The sequence below is a fragment of the Petaurus breviceps genome, unplaced genomic scaffold (assembly GCF_028583685.1).
Source record: "Petaurus breviceps papuanus isolate PSGF00001 unplaced genomic scaffold, PetGlider_PUasm1.0 90895, whole genome shotgun sequence".
NCBI classification, from domain to species: domain Eukaryota; kingdom Metazoa; phylum Chordata; class Mammalia; order Diprotodontia; family Petauridae; genus Petaurus; species Petaurus breviceps.
In genome coordinates this window covers 28,329,720-28,349,637 of record NW_027187372.1, presented here as the reverse complement: position 1 = coordinate 28,349,637, position 19,918 = coordinate 28,329,720, and the positions used below count along the sequence as shown (strand labels likewise).

Sequence of the window (19,918 nt, the reverse complement as noted above, 5' to 3'; positions counted from 1 at the left end):
CTGTACGTCATCACATCGCGCGGCGGCGACGACGGCGGCGGCGACAGTGGCTACGACAACCACGATTCTGGCGGCTCCGGTACCGGGAGGCGGCGGCGGCGGCTGTTCGGCGCCCACTGAGCCGCCTGCGGGCCCCGCACCCCACCCCACCCCCTCGGGCGGGGGGCCAGCCCTGCCTGGCTGGGTAGGGCGGGGTGCTGAGGTGAGTTGGGTGGAGGGAGCCACAGTTGAGCCTCCCCTGCCCTCTCCCCGCCCCGTCCGCGCGCTGCCGCCCCCGTGTGGTCGGGGTGGGGGGAGGCCCGGAGGCGCGGGTCGTGCGGGAGGACGGGGCGGGGCTGTCCGGCCGCTGCGCCCCGGAGCTGCCGCTCCCTCCTCCCGGATCCGGCCTCCTTCTGGGGCGGGGGAAGAGGACCTTTTGTTATCCCGCCGCAAAAGTGGACCGATGTTGAACCCCACGTTCCCATTGCCTTACAACTCAGTTTCTGGGAGAGCCCCAGACCCAGGGGGGGAGGGTGTGGGGAATCTGCTCGTGACGTGGGAGGGAGTGGCTTCTGTGACCGCTGATTTTTGGTGTAGCGCAACTAGACGTTTTTAAATTGGGGGGCCTTTAGTACTGGAAGGCACTTTAGAGATCATTTAGTCCAACACCCACATTTTAAGTGACAAGCTGAGAACCCCAGAAGTAATGGCTTGTCTTCAAGGTACACTGGTAGCTGGCAAAGCTAACTCGAGTTATCTTTCCCTCTGATGGAAAGAAAAGGAATGAGCGTTTTTGTAGTTCTTACTGTGCCAGGAGCTGCACTAAGTAATTCTTTAAAAAACAAAAACAGGTATCTCATTTGATTCTCAACCACTCTGTGGTTTGTTTAGTTTTTTTTTTTTAATAGTTGAGGAAACTGAGGCAAACAGGTTAAGTGACTTTTCAAGGTCACACAGTGCTTAAGTCTGGATTTGAACTCCTCTTCCTCACTTCAGGTTCAGTGGCTTTTCACTGTGCTCTTTAGCTGCCTCCCATGTGACATTTCTTTCTGTGCTCTCAGAGCTCTTGCACAGGCCCCTTCTCTCCATTTGTAGTAACACCGAAAACAAGAGAATCAGGAACACTCAATAACCCAAAGTCCTTTGATTTTATAATGGCACATGCTTTGGTGATTTATGTTCTTGGCCATACAGTGGGGACAGTGGTCATCTGCCATGTATAGATGATGTGTGAATTAACCTATATTTTGAAAAAAGAATAGTAATGAGAGTTTCCATTAAGTATACTGCTGCTAAAGAGGTGGCCTGGAATTGTCATTCGTTGATAATGAAAAACGATGGTTGAGAGTAGGCTATTAAAGACTCCAGTTTTTCTTTCATCATATTCTCCTGATCATTTGAAAAGCTTCAGACTAAAGAAAATAGGGCAAATTGTCAGTCTTCCCCCATTCTTTCCCCCAAAGAGTGTTGTTAAAAACTGGACTGATTTAAATTTGAACAGTCAGCATATTAATGAATTGTAATGTAACTGTATTGTCCAAGCCTTCAGTTTGTTTATGTAATGATGTCCATGGGTTACTGTTATCTAACCTGGAAGGTAATAGATTTTGCTTATAAATCAATTTGGTGGGTTTCCATGTGTTCAGGGGTCCCAGTTAAGCTCTTGTGTTGAGTCGAGAGAGAAGTTTTAATACAATACGATCTAATTATTTATTGATAATGCATTTTAACTTCGGTCAATTAATACCCAATAACAGAGATGCCCTTTCAGAAAAAGCATCATAAAAGGTTAGTTTTGCAAGGGCTGGAGAAATCATCTAATCAAAATCTTAAAGAGGTGAAGAAACTTGTCCAAAGTCATACAAGTAGTTAACAGCAGGACTAGAGTCAGAACCAGTTTTTCTAACTTACAGGCTGGACTTCTAAAATATTGCACTGTTTTATTCAAACTGTTGCCCCAGGAACATCTTAGTCAACAAGCAAACAAATGTATACAGTAGGATATATGGGATAACTTAGAGATAATCTCAGAAGGTACTAGCATTAAGGAGAATCCAGAAAGACTTCCTGTAGAAGTTGGAATTTTAGCTAAGACTTGAAGGAAACCAGGAGGGGGAATCACAGAACCATAGTTTCTTAGAGCAAAGGTGTCAAGCAGATAGCCCAGCATTGCTGGAATCAGATTAAAATGTAATTGGGAAATATTTAACAAAATAAACAAAAATGCAATAAAATGTAAATAACAAAACTAAGTCAATATGCAGCAAGTAATAATTGAAGTTTCTTTGGCACTCTGAAGTTTACAAAGCGCCTTTACATCTCATTTGAGCTTCCCAGTGCCATTCTGAAACAGGTGCTTCGGTTATTCCCAATTTAAAGATGAGGAAAGACCAGAGAGATTAAGTGGCCTGCTCATGGTTACCCAGCTCATATCAAAGGCAGGATTTGAACCCAGGACTTCCTGGTTCTTAGTCCAACACTATGAAATGAATCACTTTACCTCTGATATAGCCTATTATGTTTCCAGCCTATTTCAAAATTTTCAAGTCTTTCATCCAGCATATAACCTTTTCTCTTGGTTTTGCATTATCTACATATTTGATAAATGTTTCATCTCTATCTTTTAAAAAATGAATCCAGTGATTAAAAATTTCAAAGAGACTTGTGCTAAACACCTTTTTTCAAATTGACAACCAGCAATCTCTGCCAACTGGAATCTTATCATTTAATTGAAAAGGAATATCATAAGAGATGTTGTAAAATACCATACTGAAATCCAGATATACTATTGTCCCGATCGATTCTGACATGACTTGTTTTTAACTAACTAGTTCTGGTTCTTAACGATCCCTTTCCTACTACTTGGCCTGCCAACTAAATCTTTTTTTAGGGTTTTTCCAGAGATCAACAGCAAGCTCATTAATAATTGAATACTGTTAAATTTTGGGAATTTACCTTCTAGCCCTTTTTTAAGTCAGTGCAGTATTTACTTCTCCTGTTTTCTGGTACCTCTTTTGTCTTTTTCAAAATCACTAATGGTAGTTTATCAAACACATCTACAAGTTTTTTCATTATCTTCTAGGCCAGGAAAACTTTAATACATATAAAACATCTAGATACTCTATCACCTCACTTTGTTTTTCAATCATTTTTTAGTCATGTCTGACTCTTTGTGACCACATTTGGGGTTTTCTTGGCAAAGATATTGAAGTGGTTTGCCATTTCTTTCTCCAGCTTATTTGACAGATGAGGAAACTGAGGCAAACAGGGTGAAGTGATTTGCCCAGAGTCACACAGGTAGTAAGGGTCTGAGACTAGATTTGAACTCAGGAAGATGAGTCTGACTCCAAATCTGACACTATCCACTGTGCCACCTAGCTGCCCAATCTACTAGAGTAGACTGTAATATCCTTGCCAACAGAAAGCACATCTTATTAAATTTTTTTATCTCTTTAGCAACTACTCTATGCACAATATATGTTTATAGATGTTTATTATGGGTTTCAGTTCTTTTGAATATTCTCTCCAGTCTGAAGATTATTCTCCCTGACAGAGAAGATGAGAGCAAAATAGGGGTTGTGTAGTTATGCTTTCTCTCTGTGAAGTCTGCCGACATTTAAATATCTCCCCCATGTAAAAGACCTTTTTTCCTTTTTTTCCTTCTTGCCTTGTTCTGAACAAAGCTTTTAAAAATGCTCTTTTGGCATCGTGAATATTTTTTTCAACCTTTAGTAGTTCACTCTGGGCTAAAGTCTTCGATGTTCTTTCAGAACCATGCTATTTTGTAGTCTCCCTTGTCTAGATGCCCCTTCTCCTGTTTTTTTGGTACAGATCTTTTTAAAATCTGAGCTCATCTCAGATATCCTAACCCAAGGGGAGGAACACTGCTCTCATTTATGCTAGTTTCCCTGGTTTCCAACATAGAGGAATCAGCCTCTTTCTCTACCTTATGTGGCAGATCATGCCCCTAATATGAACATCCTGTCTAACCTCCTTCTCAAAGCAAAAGTTTGAAATTTGGATTTGTATAGCATGTCATATGAATGGAATGGTGGAACCCCTTCCCCTGTCAGGGTTAAATACTAACAAGTTTGGAGGTTTTAAAATTTTAACTGATTGTTTTGATAAAAAAAAGTTCAGAACTATAAAAAAAATCTGAACTCATGAGAGAACTCTTTGTACTCATATCTATCTCTTGAGACACCCCTCCCCCTTTTCTTGATCATGAGAAGTCATGATTCTAATGGTCAAAAATTTGTTTTGTTAGAGTTTCTCTCTTTCATCTTCTTGAGCTATTTACCTTTTAGAGTCTTGGACAGTGAGATATTACCTAGCATGTTTCTGAACTTTCCAGATTCTACTTTACTTGGTCTAAGACATTTGTCTTTCTGAAAAATGTCTCTCTGTGGTTATTAGAAGCTCTAAGACAGAGTCCACTTTTGCCCACGGTTCTGTTCTATTCGTTTTTCTAACCAGATCAGTATTAGTTCTGAACCCTAATTCCTCTGTCCTTTGAAACATGAAATTGTCAATAAGAAAGATCAAGAATTTATCAGAAGCTCAATTTTTAGTGGTTTGTAACTTCAGTTTAGTTATCTTTAGGTTAGCTATCTGGTTGTTGAAGTTGTACCATACTACCATATCTTCTTGCCAGTTTTATCTGTATTAGGAACTGAGGGCATTTTCTCCAGCTGAACAATATTTCTAATGAGATGTACTAATATAAAAATGACTTATACTATTCATTGACACTGGCCTTTGTTACAATTACTTGGTAGAACTACTTGTAGTTCATGCATTCCATAACTTGTACTATCAGTCAGTCGGTATTTATTAAGTAATATTCAAAGCCCTGTGCCAGGTGCTCTGAGGGATACAAAAGGCAACTACAAGGTAGGGTCACTACCCTTGAGTTTACAATCAGTTCCGGGAGATAGGATACAAATGTACATATCCTAGGTAGCAGTACATAGTTTGAATTGGAAGACAAGAAAATGTATGAAGAATTCCCAGTTAGGAAGCACATATAGGAAATATAGTGCAAATGTGAGGCTATAAAGCCCTATATTAGGGTGGTAGCAGTGGAAAAGGAAAGAAGAAACAGGAGAAAATGACAGGATTAATAAAACTATGTTATTGAAGTCCAAATAACATGAAGTTCTACATTTTCCTACATAAAAGTCCTCAAGAATTATCCAAAAATCATTTTGCCTTTTCTCAATACTGGAATTATTTGTGGAACCTAGCTATCTGGTTGTTGAAGTTGTACCATACTACCATATCTTCTTGCCAGTTTTATCCGTATTAGGAACTGAGGGCATTTTCTCCAGCTGAACAATATTTCTAATGAGATGTACTAATATAAAAATGACTTATACTATTCATTGACACTGTTTTTTTTATTTTTCCTAGCTCATCAATTTTATTATACTTAATGCTTGCTATTGTAATACTTTATTTTCCCAAACCACAGAGATTAATTATTATGTTTTGCTAGTTTTACTGGCAGATTTTAGATGGTATTTTTTAAAGCTATTACTGACTTTGAATGCAACCATATTGAACCAGCTACAGATGAATGGAAACACTTGCTAGGTACATTGAACAGTGGAAATAGCATTGGGCTTAGAATGAGAGGGTGTGGATTAGAATTGGCTCTTATCAATTATTTAGCTGTGTGACCCTGTGCAAGCCACTCGGACCCAGTCCTACCCTTGCCTCCTATCTGCCCTTCCTTCTATCATGCCCCCTCTTATTCCATTCCCCCCTACTTTCCTATAGGGTAAGATACCTAATTAAATGTGTATGTTATTCCCTCCTTAAGCCAGATTCAATGAGAGTAAGGTTGACCCATTCCCTTTCACCTTCCTGCTCTTCCCCTCCATTGTTACAGTTTTCTCTTGCCTCTTTTACATGAGATAATTTACCCTAATCTATCTCTTCCTTTCTCCTTCTTTCAATATATTCCTCTCTCACCTCTTAATTTTATTTTTTAGATATCATCCCTTCGTATTCAACTCATCCTGTGCCCTCTTTCTATGTATACACATATGTACACACTCACATATGCATTTATATACACATACACCCTCCTATATATACATATATATGTATGTATACATATATATTCTCTTCAACTATCATGCTGAGAAAAGTCTCAATGAGTTACAATTATCGTTTTTCCATGTAGGAATGTAAATAATTCAACTTTAATAAGTTCCTTATAATTTCTTTTTCCTGTTTACCTTCTCATGCTTCTCTTGCTTCTTGTATTTGAAAATCAGATTTTCTGTTCAGCTCTGTTGTTCTTCATCAAGAATGCTTGAAAATCCTGTATTTTGTTGAATGACCATATTTTCCCCTGAAGCATTATACTCAGTTTTGCTGGGTAGGTAAGGAGATAAACTTTCTAAAAGTTATGTGGTAGCCTCCTCCCTTAGGAAGACCTCTTATTTAAATTAAAAAAAAAAGAATCACTTACTTCTGAACTCTTAGAGGATGCTTCAGGCCCCTAGACTTCTGGAAATGACTTAGCATTTTTCCTCTTTTACCTGCAGAATCCCAGGACCCCTTTTTTGTTGTCTCCATATTGCTTGGGGGGAGGCAATATGGCTCCCAAAGACATAATGACAAACTCACATGCCAAGTCCATCCTCAATTCAATGAACTCTCTCCGGAAGAGCAATACTCTCTGTGATGTTACATTGAAAGTGGAGCAAAAGGACTTCCCTGCCCATCGGATTGTGCTGGCCGCTTGTAGCGATTACTTTTGTGCTATGTTCACTAGTGAGGTAAGTAGAAAACTAACTTTTTGCATAGGTCAGAACTCCTACTTAGAGCTTATTAGCTATGTGTATCAAATAGCAAAGGCTTGTTTTAAAATCTGGTAAATTTTCCATGGTAATTTTTAGGCCGTAGTCTGATGAAAATTAGTTCTCATCTTATCTGTGAAGACATCCTGGAGGTGAGTATAGATGGCTATTCTAGGTGTGTGGGACAGCCTGGGAAAAAGGACTAAGTCTGGAGTATGAGAAAGTAACAAAGAGCTTAAGAAAAAGTTTACTGAGCAGGGAAAAGAAATCATAAGGAACTTACCAAAGTTGAACTATTTACATTCCTACATGGAAAAACGATAATTGTGACTTATGAAACTTCTCAGTATGAGGATAGTTGAAGGGAATATAAATGTATGGATGTATATGTGTGTGTGTATACATACATGTATACGTCTATAGAGAAGGGTATATGTGCGTACAAATACATATGTGAGTGTGTGTGTATATATGTGTACAGGTATTCATAGAGAGAGGGCACAGGATCGATTAAATAGGAAGGGATGATATTTAAAAAATTAAGAGGTGGGAGAGGAATATGAGAGGAGATAAGAAGAAACAGAACAGGGTAAATTATCTCATATAAAAGAGGCAAGGGAAGCCTGTTATAATGGAGGAGAAGAACAGGAAGGCGAAAGGGAATAGGTCAACCTTACTCTTGTTGAATTTGGCTTAAGGAGGCAATAACATACACACTAAATTGGGTATCTTACCCTACAGGAAATTAAGGAAGAAGAGGATAAGAGGGGGGATGATAGAAGGGAGGGCAGATTGGCTGAGGGGGGGGTGTAGTTAGAAGCACACACTTTTAAAAGTGTATCAAGGTCAAAGTAGAAAATAGAACAAATGGAGGGAAATATAGTCAGTCTTTCACAATATATCCACTCTGGAAATGTTTTGTGTAACTACACATGGTACAACCTATATTGAATTGCTTATCTTCCCAATAAGGGTGAGTGATGAGGGAAGAAGGAAAAGAATCTAGAATTCAAAGTTTTAAAATAAATGTTTAAAAAAATTATCTATCTATCTATATCTATCTCTCTCTCTCTCTCTCTCTCTCTCTCTCTCTATATATATATATATATATATATATATATATATATTTTTTTTTTTTTTTACCATGCACTGGGAAATAAGATTTATAGGCACTGGGGTATGGAGATCCATCTTGCCCTAATGGAAAGTTGGAGGGGAAATGGGGGAGGATAAAGGAGAGAGCAGACTGGGGAAGGGGGTATTCAGTGGGATCGCTGTTCTGGGGTGGTGGGTAGGGAAATATGGGGAGAAAATTCGTAACTCAAAATCTTGTGGAAATGAATATTGTAAACTAAAAATAAACATAAAATTAAAAAAAAAAGTCTACTGGACAACAAATGGGATGCCTAAGACAGAGTATGGAGAAATGATGTAAGTAAGGAGTCACTGTCATCAGGCCTGCAAACCTAGAATAAGGGCTCTGTATGCTAATTGTTTGTGAAAGACTGAACAACTAGAGAGTTTTTCTGTTTCACAACCTGGAGCAGATTGTAAGGAGATTCAAAGAATCTGTTGACCACAAAATCTTGTCCTCTAACCTGTAAATTATAGTGTCAATCAACAAACCTTTAGACAGACTGATTGAGTGAAGACATGTCTATTAGCAGGGAGTGTCAGAGCAGACAGTGCCATGACTGGGTTGTATTATTTGTATACTAACTTTTTTGCCTGCCTAAAATCTGAATGTATATATCTGGAATAGGAGAAAGAGTGAAATCTGAAATGGAGTTCCAGCAGATCCAGTCTTATTTTATAGTGGTCTTTGGTAAATACAGGCTCTCAGATCCCTAACTTTCTGGCAGATTGTATGATTGAGAACATCAGAATCAGATGATTCTGATCCATTTAGCCTTGAGATAGTTGTGACGTGCACCCAGCACTACTGAACATTGAATTAGAACTGCTGATTGATAATTATATAGTGTATATCCTGTTCTTTGGCAGTTTGAAGAACATAAATCTGTTTCTTATTCATTTTTTTCCTTCTACAGGAATCTGGTTAAAAATTATGAATGTAAAGTTGTCCTATCAAAGAATTCTCCCTCCACTCCTTCACAAAAGCATCTTTTATAGTATGTTTTATATGTAAGAAGTGAAATAAAGATAAGAAAAGGGGAAAATTTTAAGGGTATCTAGAGTAAGAGAGAGGTAGAAAACAGTATCACATTTTTTAAAGCTGGTAAGGATCCACAGAGACAATATGATGTCATTGAAAGCTCATTGGACTAGTAAGGACCTGAATTTTAGTCTTAGCTCTACAACTTATTAAGTCTTAAGAATCCTTTAAAGACCAGTTTCCTCATCTATAAATTTGGATAAATAAGATCATGAAACCATAGATTTGAAGCTAGATGAGACATCAGAAATCATCCAGTTCCCTCATTTTACAGATGAGGAAACTGAGACCCAGAGATGAGGGTTATTTGGATTAAATGAAATCATATATGTGCTAGCTTTTTGAAAAGCTACAAAATATTACACAAAAAATATTTTTATCACATAATAATAGTTATATTTATGTCCTAGCAAAGAACCTATACTAACACTCTCTTATCTATGTAGACATAGCTTCTTTGTTGTTTGAAAAATGCTATACAATAGATGTGCTTTAAATTCTGCCCATTTGGTAATCATTGTATTTAGTAACAATATGATTTTTTGTTGAATCATATAATAATTTTATTATACAGAAGCATGTTTTAAATACTTATAAAGCATCAAATACTATATTAATAAAGCCTGAACTTTTTAAAAAAAATGGTGATTGGATTTTTAAAAATTGTTTCTTTTGGAAAGAAAGATGCAACATTCCATCCCTTCTCTGATCATCTTCTTTCCCCCAATATAACTTTAAAAAAAGTTTTGTTGTCTTTTGCTTTCCTTACCGTCATCAGCTTTTTTATTACTTTAGCACTCCTGACCTTATAGGACATGCCATATACTCTTACCTGCACTTGCTTCCATCATCTAGATAAATAGCTAGACAGACATAGATAAATATATATCTATCTAGATACATTATATAGAGAGAGAAGTAGAGGTCTCTGTATAATAGAAAGATGTGTGTATGTGTGTGGTGCGTGTGTGTATAAAATCATTTCTCTTTGTGTCTTCAGGATTTCATCCTTAAGATTTTCCTATTGCTCATGTATTAACTTAAACTTTAGTCTATAGGATCCCGTACTTCCTTCCTTCAAAACTTTTGAAACCTATTCTCCCCAAATCAAGGTGCATGTCAGAGTTCATCTGACTTGCTTTTTTTTTTGTTCAATTAACATGGAGTGATCACTTTCTCCTGAAGTTCCCAGCATTTCCACCCTGACAACCAGTTATTCTTTGTTTTGTTGTTGTTGAGTTGTTTCAGTTGTGTACAACTCTTTGTGACTTAATTTGGGTTTTTTGTCAAAGATACTAGAGTGGTTTCCCATGTCCTTCCCTAGCTTCTTTTACAGATGAGGAACTAAGGTAAACAGTTAAGTGATTTACCCATGGTCCCAGCGTCTAAAGCCAGATTCAAACTCAGGAAGAAGAGTCTTCCTGATTCCAGGTCCAGTGGCTCTGTCCACTGCACCACCTAGCTGCCTCTTCTTTGTTAATAAGACACTAACAGAATAGATTTCTTTCTAACAGAATTTCTTTATGTTGATCTCTCTCTGTCTTTTGATGGATGAAATTATTGTTGTAGGAGGATTCTGGGAAGATGGCAGAATAGGTCAGAAAATTCCATGCTCTCAAGATTTTCCTCCACAAAAGAGTTAAAATAGCACTTCAGAGTGAACAAAATGTGGGTAGAGATAAATAAGAACAGGGGTATAACGGGGATCCTCCTGAGACAATTTGAGAAGATCAGAAGAAAAATACCAGGGCAAAGTTTGGTCCCTGTGAAGAGGAAACACCTCCAGGCTAGGTTCTATGTTAATGGCTAGAGGCAAGCCTCTTAAACAACAAGCCGCAAGCCCTAGGGTTAGTTGGTTTGAGAGGCTGCCTCTGTTTTAGCTGCTGGAACTTTTACCCCCCATAGTGAGGGGAGTTGCACATTTGGGCCTGGCAAGATCAAGGGAACTTCTGCTGACTAGGAATGCCAGACCCAGCTGTGCTGCAACAGGAGCGAGAAGAGAGCAGCAGTGAGTGGAGAAGCAGTAGGGCAGAGAGCCCTTGGCTGTGGGCACTTACAGGAGGTTGGAGTTTTGGCTTTGGTTTCAGGCTAGAGGGAAGAACTGAAGATCTGAATGGTGCAAGAGGCACCATTTCCCATACACCAGGGCTAGAGGTGACTGCAAATAATTAAGTTATCACCACAAAAAAAAAAAATGCATAGGCAAAGGAGAAAGAATCCAATTATAGAAACCTATTACGGGAATAGAGATGACCAGGATTCATCTTCAGAGGAGGAAATTGAAGTAAAGAAACCCCCAAAGAGGAATGTCAAATAATCACCTGCCCAAAAAGACTTTAAAGATCATATGACAGAGATGGAGGAAAAATTTAAAAAGAAAATAATAAGGGGCAGCTAGGTGGCCCAGTGAATAGAGCATCGGCCCTGGAGTCAGGAGGACCTGAGTTCAAATCCAGCCTCAGACACTTAACGCTCACTAGCCATGTGACCTCGGGCAAGTCACTTAACCCCAACTGTCCTGCCCTCCCCCCTCAAAAAAAAAAGAAGAAGAAGAATCCATGAAATACAAGAAAGGTATGAAAGAAAAGTTAGCCAACTAGAAAAAAGGAGATCCAGAATCTTGAGGAAGAAAATAACATCTTGAAAATTAGAATTGGGCAAAGTGAAGCCAGTGAAATTATAAAAGATCAAGAAATGATTAACAAAAATGAATAATGAAAAAAATAGAAGAGAAAGTGAAACATAAGAAAAAATAACAGATTTGGAAAAGAGATCAAGAAGAGAAAATTTAAAATAATTGGACTAACTGAAAGTTATGATCAAAAAAAAGAATCTTGATACAACAATACAAGAAATAATTAAAGAAAATTGTCCTGAAGCATTCGAACAAGGGGGGGGGGGGGAGAAAAAAAAGGAAAAAAAAAACCATCGATCACCACTTAAAAAGAGATTCTATGAGGAAAACTCATAGGAATATATAGTCAAATTCCAAATTCCCCAGCTCAAGGAAAAGCTATTAAAGTCATCAAAATTAAAACAATTTAAATATGATGGTGCCACAATTAGAATTACACAAGACCTAGCAGCAGAGACAGTAAAGGACCGAAGGTCTTGGAATACAACATTCAAAGAACTGGGGCTCTGGCCAAAAATATCATACCCTGCAAAGTTAACTCTTATCTTGCACAAAAAAAAAAAATGGAAATTTGATAAACTCTCAGATTTTTAAGACTTTGTTTAAGAAATATCCTGAACTTAATAGACAATTTGACATACAAGAACCAATGTAAATATGAGGTACATAACAAATACCGATTATAAGGGATCCATAAGGACAGACACTACTTTTTATATATGTAAAATGTAAAATTTATGTCTAAGATTCTTATTAATAATTCAGTAGTTCATAAGAAAGATTAGGGAAAACCTGAGTATGATATGAATAGGAACAGCTAAAAAGAGTAATTATTTTATACAAATGAGGTACACGAGGAAGAATTGATACACAGGAATTAGATGAGGGAGGAGGGCTGGTAGTTCTGGTAAATGGGTGTAAGAGGGAACAATACATATATTTTTTTTTTTGCTTTTTTCTTGGTGGGGGGGGGCAATTGGGGTTAAGTGACTTGCCCAAACTCACACGGCTAGTAAGTATGTCAAGTGTCTGAGGTCAAATTTGAACTCAGGTCCTCCTGACTCCAGGGTCAGGGTCACTTCACTGTGCCACCTAGCAATACATATATATATTTAAAAGAATATTTAAAGTATAGAAGTCTTCTAAATTCAGAAGAAATAAAATGGTAGGGGCATAGAGAGAGGACAAGGGAGGGATCTATAGAGGGGAGGGTGAGAGAATAGGTAAATAGGGGTATAGAAGGGTGTATAGATCTATGGAAATGGGAGGAGAGGGATCCTTGGAGGGGGGTAGGCAAGTCATAGGAGGGCAAGGTAGTGGGTAAAAATGAAGTAGAGAAGGCAGGAAGGATAGGAAACAAGAGATATGCATATACATAAAAACAAAGATCAGGAGTAGAATAGGTTTGGGAAAATATATGTATGTATATGTGTATGTATATATCTATAGCTATGGAGAAACATCTAAACTTTATTGTGGCCTTCTTGGGGGTTTGGAGGGAGGGGGAAAAAGAATAAAGTAAAAAAGTGGACATCAGAGAACAAAAGAAAACTCACAAGGAAGCAAAGATGGGCAATTCTCAACATGAGTATTATTTATCATATAGGCTTTCTTGAAATGAAAATTTATTGTTACATATTTTGAATCCTCTCTTATGTTCTGCTATGCACATGACATGCTTTTTTTCCTTTCTAACTTTGTATTTTAAGTTCCAGTATTTAAGTTTATGATATATTTTTGTTCTTTTTCTCTATTCTCTATTTGTATTCTGGTATTTGAGTGTAAAATAAAACTTTTGGGAAAAAAAAGAAAAAATTATTATTAAGGCAAGTCAAGAAATTATTAGTTGTTCTTTTGGCAGAGTTCTGTCCAGTAAACTGCCTGAATAATTGAAGTCTCATCCCTACTGTATCCCTATTTGTGATCCATTTCCCAAAGTTCATCTCTTCTCCATTTCTTTTCCTGTGGTTGGCAGTGTACCCTGACAAGTTTTGCTTTTGATTCTGCCTGTTGATTTTTAACCTAAATGTTATCTATGTGACTTTTCTTCCTTGGGTTCTTCAGGTTTTCTCATGGTAATTTATCTTTTTAATATAAAATTCCCTCATCTATCCTCTTTCTTTTGAATAAAGTTGTAGGTCTCATCTCCAAGCTTCAGAAGAGACCTGTGAAGTCAAATTTGTGTCCCTTTGTTAGAATTTCTAGCTGATCTTGCCTTTTACCTATGTGGGATTTTGTGTAGGAACAGCTAAAACCATGTGTTTTTTAATACTGGCTCCTTTCTTAGGATTTTTTCTCCTTTGAACGGGCTGTATCTTCTCCTAGTCTGTCTGCATTGTAGCAACTCTCTGATATCTAGCTTGGTAGATGGATTAACATAAGCAGTTTCCTACCTTCCCATTTCTTTTGAGGTTACAGTCTTTTTGATTAGATTTATAAGGTTCCATTGAAATGTATTACTAGCCCTTGTTAGGTTCCTACCATCCTTAGCCAGAAGCCATCATCCCTATATTTTAAACCATCACCCATCACAGTGTCAGACACTATCTTCATAACCAGCTGTTAACATTCAAATCTAAAAAAATAAAATAAAATTTTAAATTTTAAAAAATGTTCAGATCTGCCTTTCTCTTCTTATGTACTTGTCTTCAGCAGGCAGCAGTGATGCATACACCACCTGCATCCCAGGGGCTTTTGTTTCTTGCCTGACACTTCATGATCTTTAGTCATGTTTTCTAGTGTTTCCAACCTCCTGACCAAAGAGTGCATTCTCTGACATGCAGCAAGTGGTCATCCTCATCTTTTGTTAGCAGCTCAGCTCAACAGATATCTTAGTAGGTGCCTGAAAGCAGTGTTGCAAGATACAGCATCATCTCCAGAATATTAAGTGTTTGCCAGATTTAACAAATAAGTTGGGCCTGGGGTGCAGTAGAAGGAAATTATCCTGAATCAAATTTGGGAAATTGTGCAGTGCTTTTGGTAATCCTAAGCTACTAAATGCTGTAAATGCCCATTTTTTAATACCATTGTTCTCTAGATGATATATCTTAGAATACTATGTACATTGCAATACTGTCATTAAATTGTTGTCAGGGGGTGGCCAGGTAGCACAGCGAGTAAGAGCACTGGCCCCAGAGTCGGGATGACCTGGGATCGAATCCGGGCTCTGATACTTGGCACCACACCCAGAAATAACTGGCCATGTAACCTTGAGCAAGTTACTTAACCCCAATTGCTTTAAAAAAAAATTGTTGTCAAAATAGAAGCCTATAGCTACAGTGGGGCGGGGGGAGGGAAGGAGGGACAGGTAACAGTGTCCAGCTGCATTTCTTGTATCTTTCAAATGATGGATTTGACTAAGGAGGCTTGGTATTGCTCTTCTTCTAATGTATTGTCATCTGTGGCTAGGATAGGTGATACAGTGTCTATTGGCTCCTGTTTTCACAAAATTTAAATATTGTGTTGCAATTTTGATAGCCCTTCAGGCTTCATCCAATGAGATTCTACCTTCCCTGGAATTTCAACCACTGTTTACTACTCTTTGAATCTGCAGCTCTCAGAAAAAGGGAAGCCGTATGTTGATATTCAAGGTTTGACTGCCTCCACCATGGAAATCCTGTTGGACTTTGTGTACACGGAGACAGTGCATGTGACGGTGGAGAATGTGCAGGAGCTGCTTCCTGCAGCCTGTCTGCTTCAGCTGAAAGGTATACCAGTCACAAAGTTTCTGCTTTTCATGATTCAGGCATCTCTGAAGATTTTTTGAAATTATTGAAATGGGCAGTCTGTGACAAAGAATGTATGCAACATTCTTTTGTTCTCAATTAGGGAAACACACCAGATGGTAAATATCAGTTGCTGTATGCTGTAACATTCAAGCAGTGTTGAATTCCTTTCAGAAAGGGGCTTTGATATTATCCCTGGGGATCATGATTTCCAAACTGTAATGAAGTTGAATACAGTACCCTCCCCCATTCCAGTTTTTCCTTCGACACTGATTATGCTTCATTTCAGTAGTTAGAAGTTTCTATGTAGTTCACACAAAGCAAATTGCATTAGTATGACATTGTCACTTTTGTACATGTTTGTGGATTTAATTTTATGTCCTGCTGACTTTAGAATTGTGAGAGGTTGCAGCTACCCTCTCTGCACCAAAAATAGGCCTCATTTGTTTGGTAAACTTGAATGCTGAATGGAATTAAGATTACTAGATAACTTCTTTAGAAGTTGTCTCCTTTGTTTTCCAAGACCTTTACAATCATTTTTATTACATTCTGTCCAACCTCCCTGAAAATTTAATGGATTTTCCTATTTTAAAATGAAGTATAGAGAAATAAAATAATCTTGATGAAGATTGAATCAACAGTTCATAAGACAGAATCACATTTAGAATTTCCTACCTTCAGTTTTTCCGTCTGTACCTTAACCATGGGTTCAGGTTTACAACATACAGACAACAGTAAAACTAGTCCAAAGAATGTAGACAGATTCAGCCCCTCCAAGATGTCTTGAAGTTGTCTCTCTCATTGTTGGTGTTTGCTATAGGTGTTAAGCAAGCCTGCTGTGAATTCCTAGAAAGCCAGCTGGACCCATCCAACTGCCTAGGCATCAGGGATTTTGCTGAGACACACAATTGTGTTGACCTGATGCAGGCAGCTGAAGTCTTCAGTCAGAAGCATTTTCCTGAAGTGGTACAGCATGAAGAGTTCATCCTTCTGAGCCAAGGAGAGGTGGAAAAGCTAATCAAATGTGATGAAATTCAGGTATGGATGTGACTTGGTGATTTCACCTCATACAGCACCTTCTGCGACAGTCTTGGCCAGTTGTTGCTAGTTATTCCTTTTACTTTAAGGGAGTCACTGTCTCTCAATACTGGGATAAACTAATGCTAGCTCTGTACACAAACATTTCTTGCTTTACATAAATGGACCATCCTGTAAACTGTCATGCAAAGCAATCTTAATTTAATGTGCCTGTGCCCAAGGATATGGGGAAGGGAGGGAGGGAGAGGGAAAGACAGTTACACTCCTGTGCAGGTAGGGGGCTGGCACATGGTTCAAGAACATGTGGAGGCTGGGGACAGAGCAGTGAGAACAAGAGGAGGAACACTAGGGCCAGGGCCAGCTACGTGAACGCCTGGCTGTAACTGAAGGAAGAGCATGCAGGGACCAGACATCTGGGGACCAGACAGGAGAGGACAGATGACATGAGGGGGCCAGGGCCAGACATGAAAGTGAGTGGGCAGAGCAGGGCAAAGGTCTCCTCTGTCAGAGCAGGAGGTCTCAAGCCACGCCGCTGATCTGGTGGCAGCAGTGGTAATCTCTCCATGTGTCCATTTTTCTACTTTCACTCAGGGTTCATTTTTTTGTTAAGGTTGTAGGAGGCCACAGAGTGCCAAGGCAAAGGTCTGGAGTAGGAGAAAGCTAGCATAGTACTGTCCAGTAAAGTTAACTTAGGTGGGTTTTTTGGAATGTGAATTTCTTTCAGAACTCTTTCAGTAAAAATTTGTATTATACAAATTTATATAAAGTGAGAACTATCTGTAGATGATGTTATGTTGCTACCATAGTTAATATTCATTAAGTAATGACAGAACAAGAAATGGAATAACAAGGCTAATCCCATTCCTAAATCCCAATGCTAGTAATTTAGCAGAATTTTCTTTTCATTCAGCTAGTGGCACCTACTACAAGTATGTTTGTCACTTTGTACAGTAGATGTGTTAACTGAGTGTTAGATTTTGGTAAATCACATCATTCTAAGTGAACCAGGACAGTCTTCAGGGAGGCAGGGAGGCAAAATGTCTTTGATGTATGTGATTGAGAAATCCTACAACTCAAGCTAAATTACATGGAGCAGCTACATGAAGCCAAGAGATACTAGTTAGAATCTAGTGTGTGGCTCTTTTGTTCCAGGGATTTCTACCATGTCCACTTTAATGGCGATAAAATATTGAAAGTTCAAGATGTGCTTCTCAATAACTTGAGTTCCTGGAAAAATTTGATAGGGAAGCCTCTGATAATAGAATGAATGGAGAAAAGTACTACTGTGAACCCTGGTATTACAAAGTCAAAGATTGGTAGAAAGAATATAGTATTCAAACCTAAGTCTCCCTTCCCTAACTAAGGGATGAATTGCTTCTATTTTCCTTCCGTTCCAAGTGGCCTGATTGAGACTCCCTGTGCTCTGTTTCACTCTTTGGGCTATATTATATATGCTAGGAACTATGCCTCTTATATAAAGAGGTTATGAATGAAAGGTTAATTTAAGGCCCAGTTTGAGTTAAAGAAAACAAATGCCCTTAAGTTTCTGAAGGCTAAGAAAGAGAGAGGAAGAAGAAACTTAAAATGAAAACATATCTTACTGCCTATTGGTTATAACGTTCCTAAGAAATATTCTTATCTGGCAATAATTCTGTTTGACCTGATTTTAACCATAATACAGGAAACTGTTCCCTGGGGCTGTGTCACTTATGAAAAGAGGTTTGGAGGAAGATAAAAATGATGTCTCTCTAACAAAGCCTCACCTACCTCATGAGTAACTAGAGAAGATGAACTGAATTGAATAATGGTGACACATATTCTTTATGGTACATTTGCAGGTAGATTCTGAAGAGCCGGTCTTTGAGGCTGTCATCAACTGGGTGAAGCATGCCAAAAAGGAGAGGGAGGAATCCTTGCCTGACTTGCTACAGTATGTGCGGATGCCCCTGCTGACCCCCAGGTACATCACGGATGTGATAGATGCTGAGGTAGGTCCTAGGAGATGCCTAGACTCTACCACTTCCTTTGGTTTCGCTGTGGCTCAGTCACATGCACTGAATAAGACTTCCATTCTCTGGATGTGGGACATGGAGTTTTCCTAAGAGACCTCCTTAGCCAGGAAGCCGGGGTTAAACGGTGCTGAAAAGAGATATATCCTTGAATATTCACCATAGGTGAACTAGGAGCGAGTATTTAATTTTGCCTGTCTGTGTAGCCGGAAGTACTGTCTGTGGAGGCTTTTAGTTACTTACACATGTATCAAGTGAACTAATACACATCATTGCATTTTATTTTGTTATTTTGAACTTGTCATTTAGATTCATAGACTTAAAGCTAGCAGAGCCATTAGAAGTCATCTATATTTTAGCCCTTTGAGAATACAGTGACTTGTTCAAGGTTGCACAGATTACCTGTGTGGCAGGAGCAGTCCTTGAAGTCTTCCTCCTTTCCACTGTGGTGTGCTGCCCACTCAGGCTCTTGGCGCTGCGCATTCCAGAGGTTTAGCCATTTTGCACAGCTAACCACTGGCAGCTAGCCATGCTCCCATCTCACTTGCTTGTTAAGGGGATGGGATTCCATTTTAGATTGACTAGGAAGACAGGACTGACCAGAAAGGAACAGGAATAATTTTTTACTTTTGAGACTGTGGGGAAGTCAAGGTCACTGTTTAGGGTGCCAGGGGTGGGGAACCAGTCCCTGGATAAGCTAACTGAAAAATCTTTAAAATGCCTTATTTCACCATTCTAATTTGATGCATTTTAATCATCAGTTAGATGATTGTAAAGTATACTTGTAAGCCAGCTCATTTTATGAGCCCATTTGTTAGCACCCTAGGCATCATTGTTATTTATTGTTTTTTAGTCATCTCAGTCATGTCTGACTCTTCATGACCCCATTTGGGTTTTCTTGGCAGGGATACTGGAATGGTTTCTCCAACTCATTTTAGAGATAAGGAAACTGAGGCAGAGTTAAATGACTTACCTAGGGTCACACCGCTAGTGAATGACTGAAACTGGATTTGAACTCAGGTCTTCCTACCTCCAGGGGCCAGCACTCTATCCACTTTGTCATATATCCCAGTTTTTAATTCCTCACCCCTCTTCCCACAAAGACCCAGCTTTAACTATTTTTTAAAATATAATTAGCAAGGAAAAGAAATAGAGGCTAAAAGAACTTTTAGTACCATACCTTATATTATCTTTATCTTACATGTCATCCTTCACAACTCCCATGCACATGTCCTTCCCAGGAACCTCCACTTGCCTTTACTCTAACTGTTCATTTTTCTGTCACATTCATACTAGAATTCCTGGGTGGCCAGGCGAGTGAAAAAGCTGGGTGTGCCTGTAGCTTCTCAGACACAATGTCCATCCCTCTCCTTCCATACTTGGAGGTCACTGTAGGCGCATGGTGTTTCTCTAACAGATTCTTGAAAACCTTCAATCATGGGACATTTCCTATTGTTTTGATGGGTCCCAACAGCCCTTGTGGAGCCTAGAGCTTTTCATGGTTATGTATATTCCAAAGTCAGTTCTCATTTAATGTAGTTTGC

At 38.7% G+C, this 19,918-nt stretch overlaps 1 protein-coding gene across 1 annotated transcript in view; it reads left to right on the top strand.

Moving 5' to 3' along the window:
- KLHL12 (kelch like family member 12) overlaps positions 1-19,918 on the top strand; it is a 29,418-nt gene continuing 9,500 nt past the window's right edge. The window contains exons 1-5 of the mRNA XM_069074588.1: positions 1-202; positions 6,537-6,770; positions 15,156-15,309; positions 16,148-16,365; positions 18,204-18,353. Of these exons, the coding sequence (XP_068930689.1) occupies positions 6,588-6,770; positions 15,156-15,309; positions 16,148-16,365; positions 18,204-18,353 (705 nt within the window). The 5' untranslated portion in view covers positions 1-202; positions 6,537-6,587. The remainder of the gene's footprint in view (positions 203-6,536; positions 6,771-15,155; positions 15,310-16,147; positions 16,366-18,203; positions 18,354-19,918) is intronic.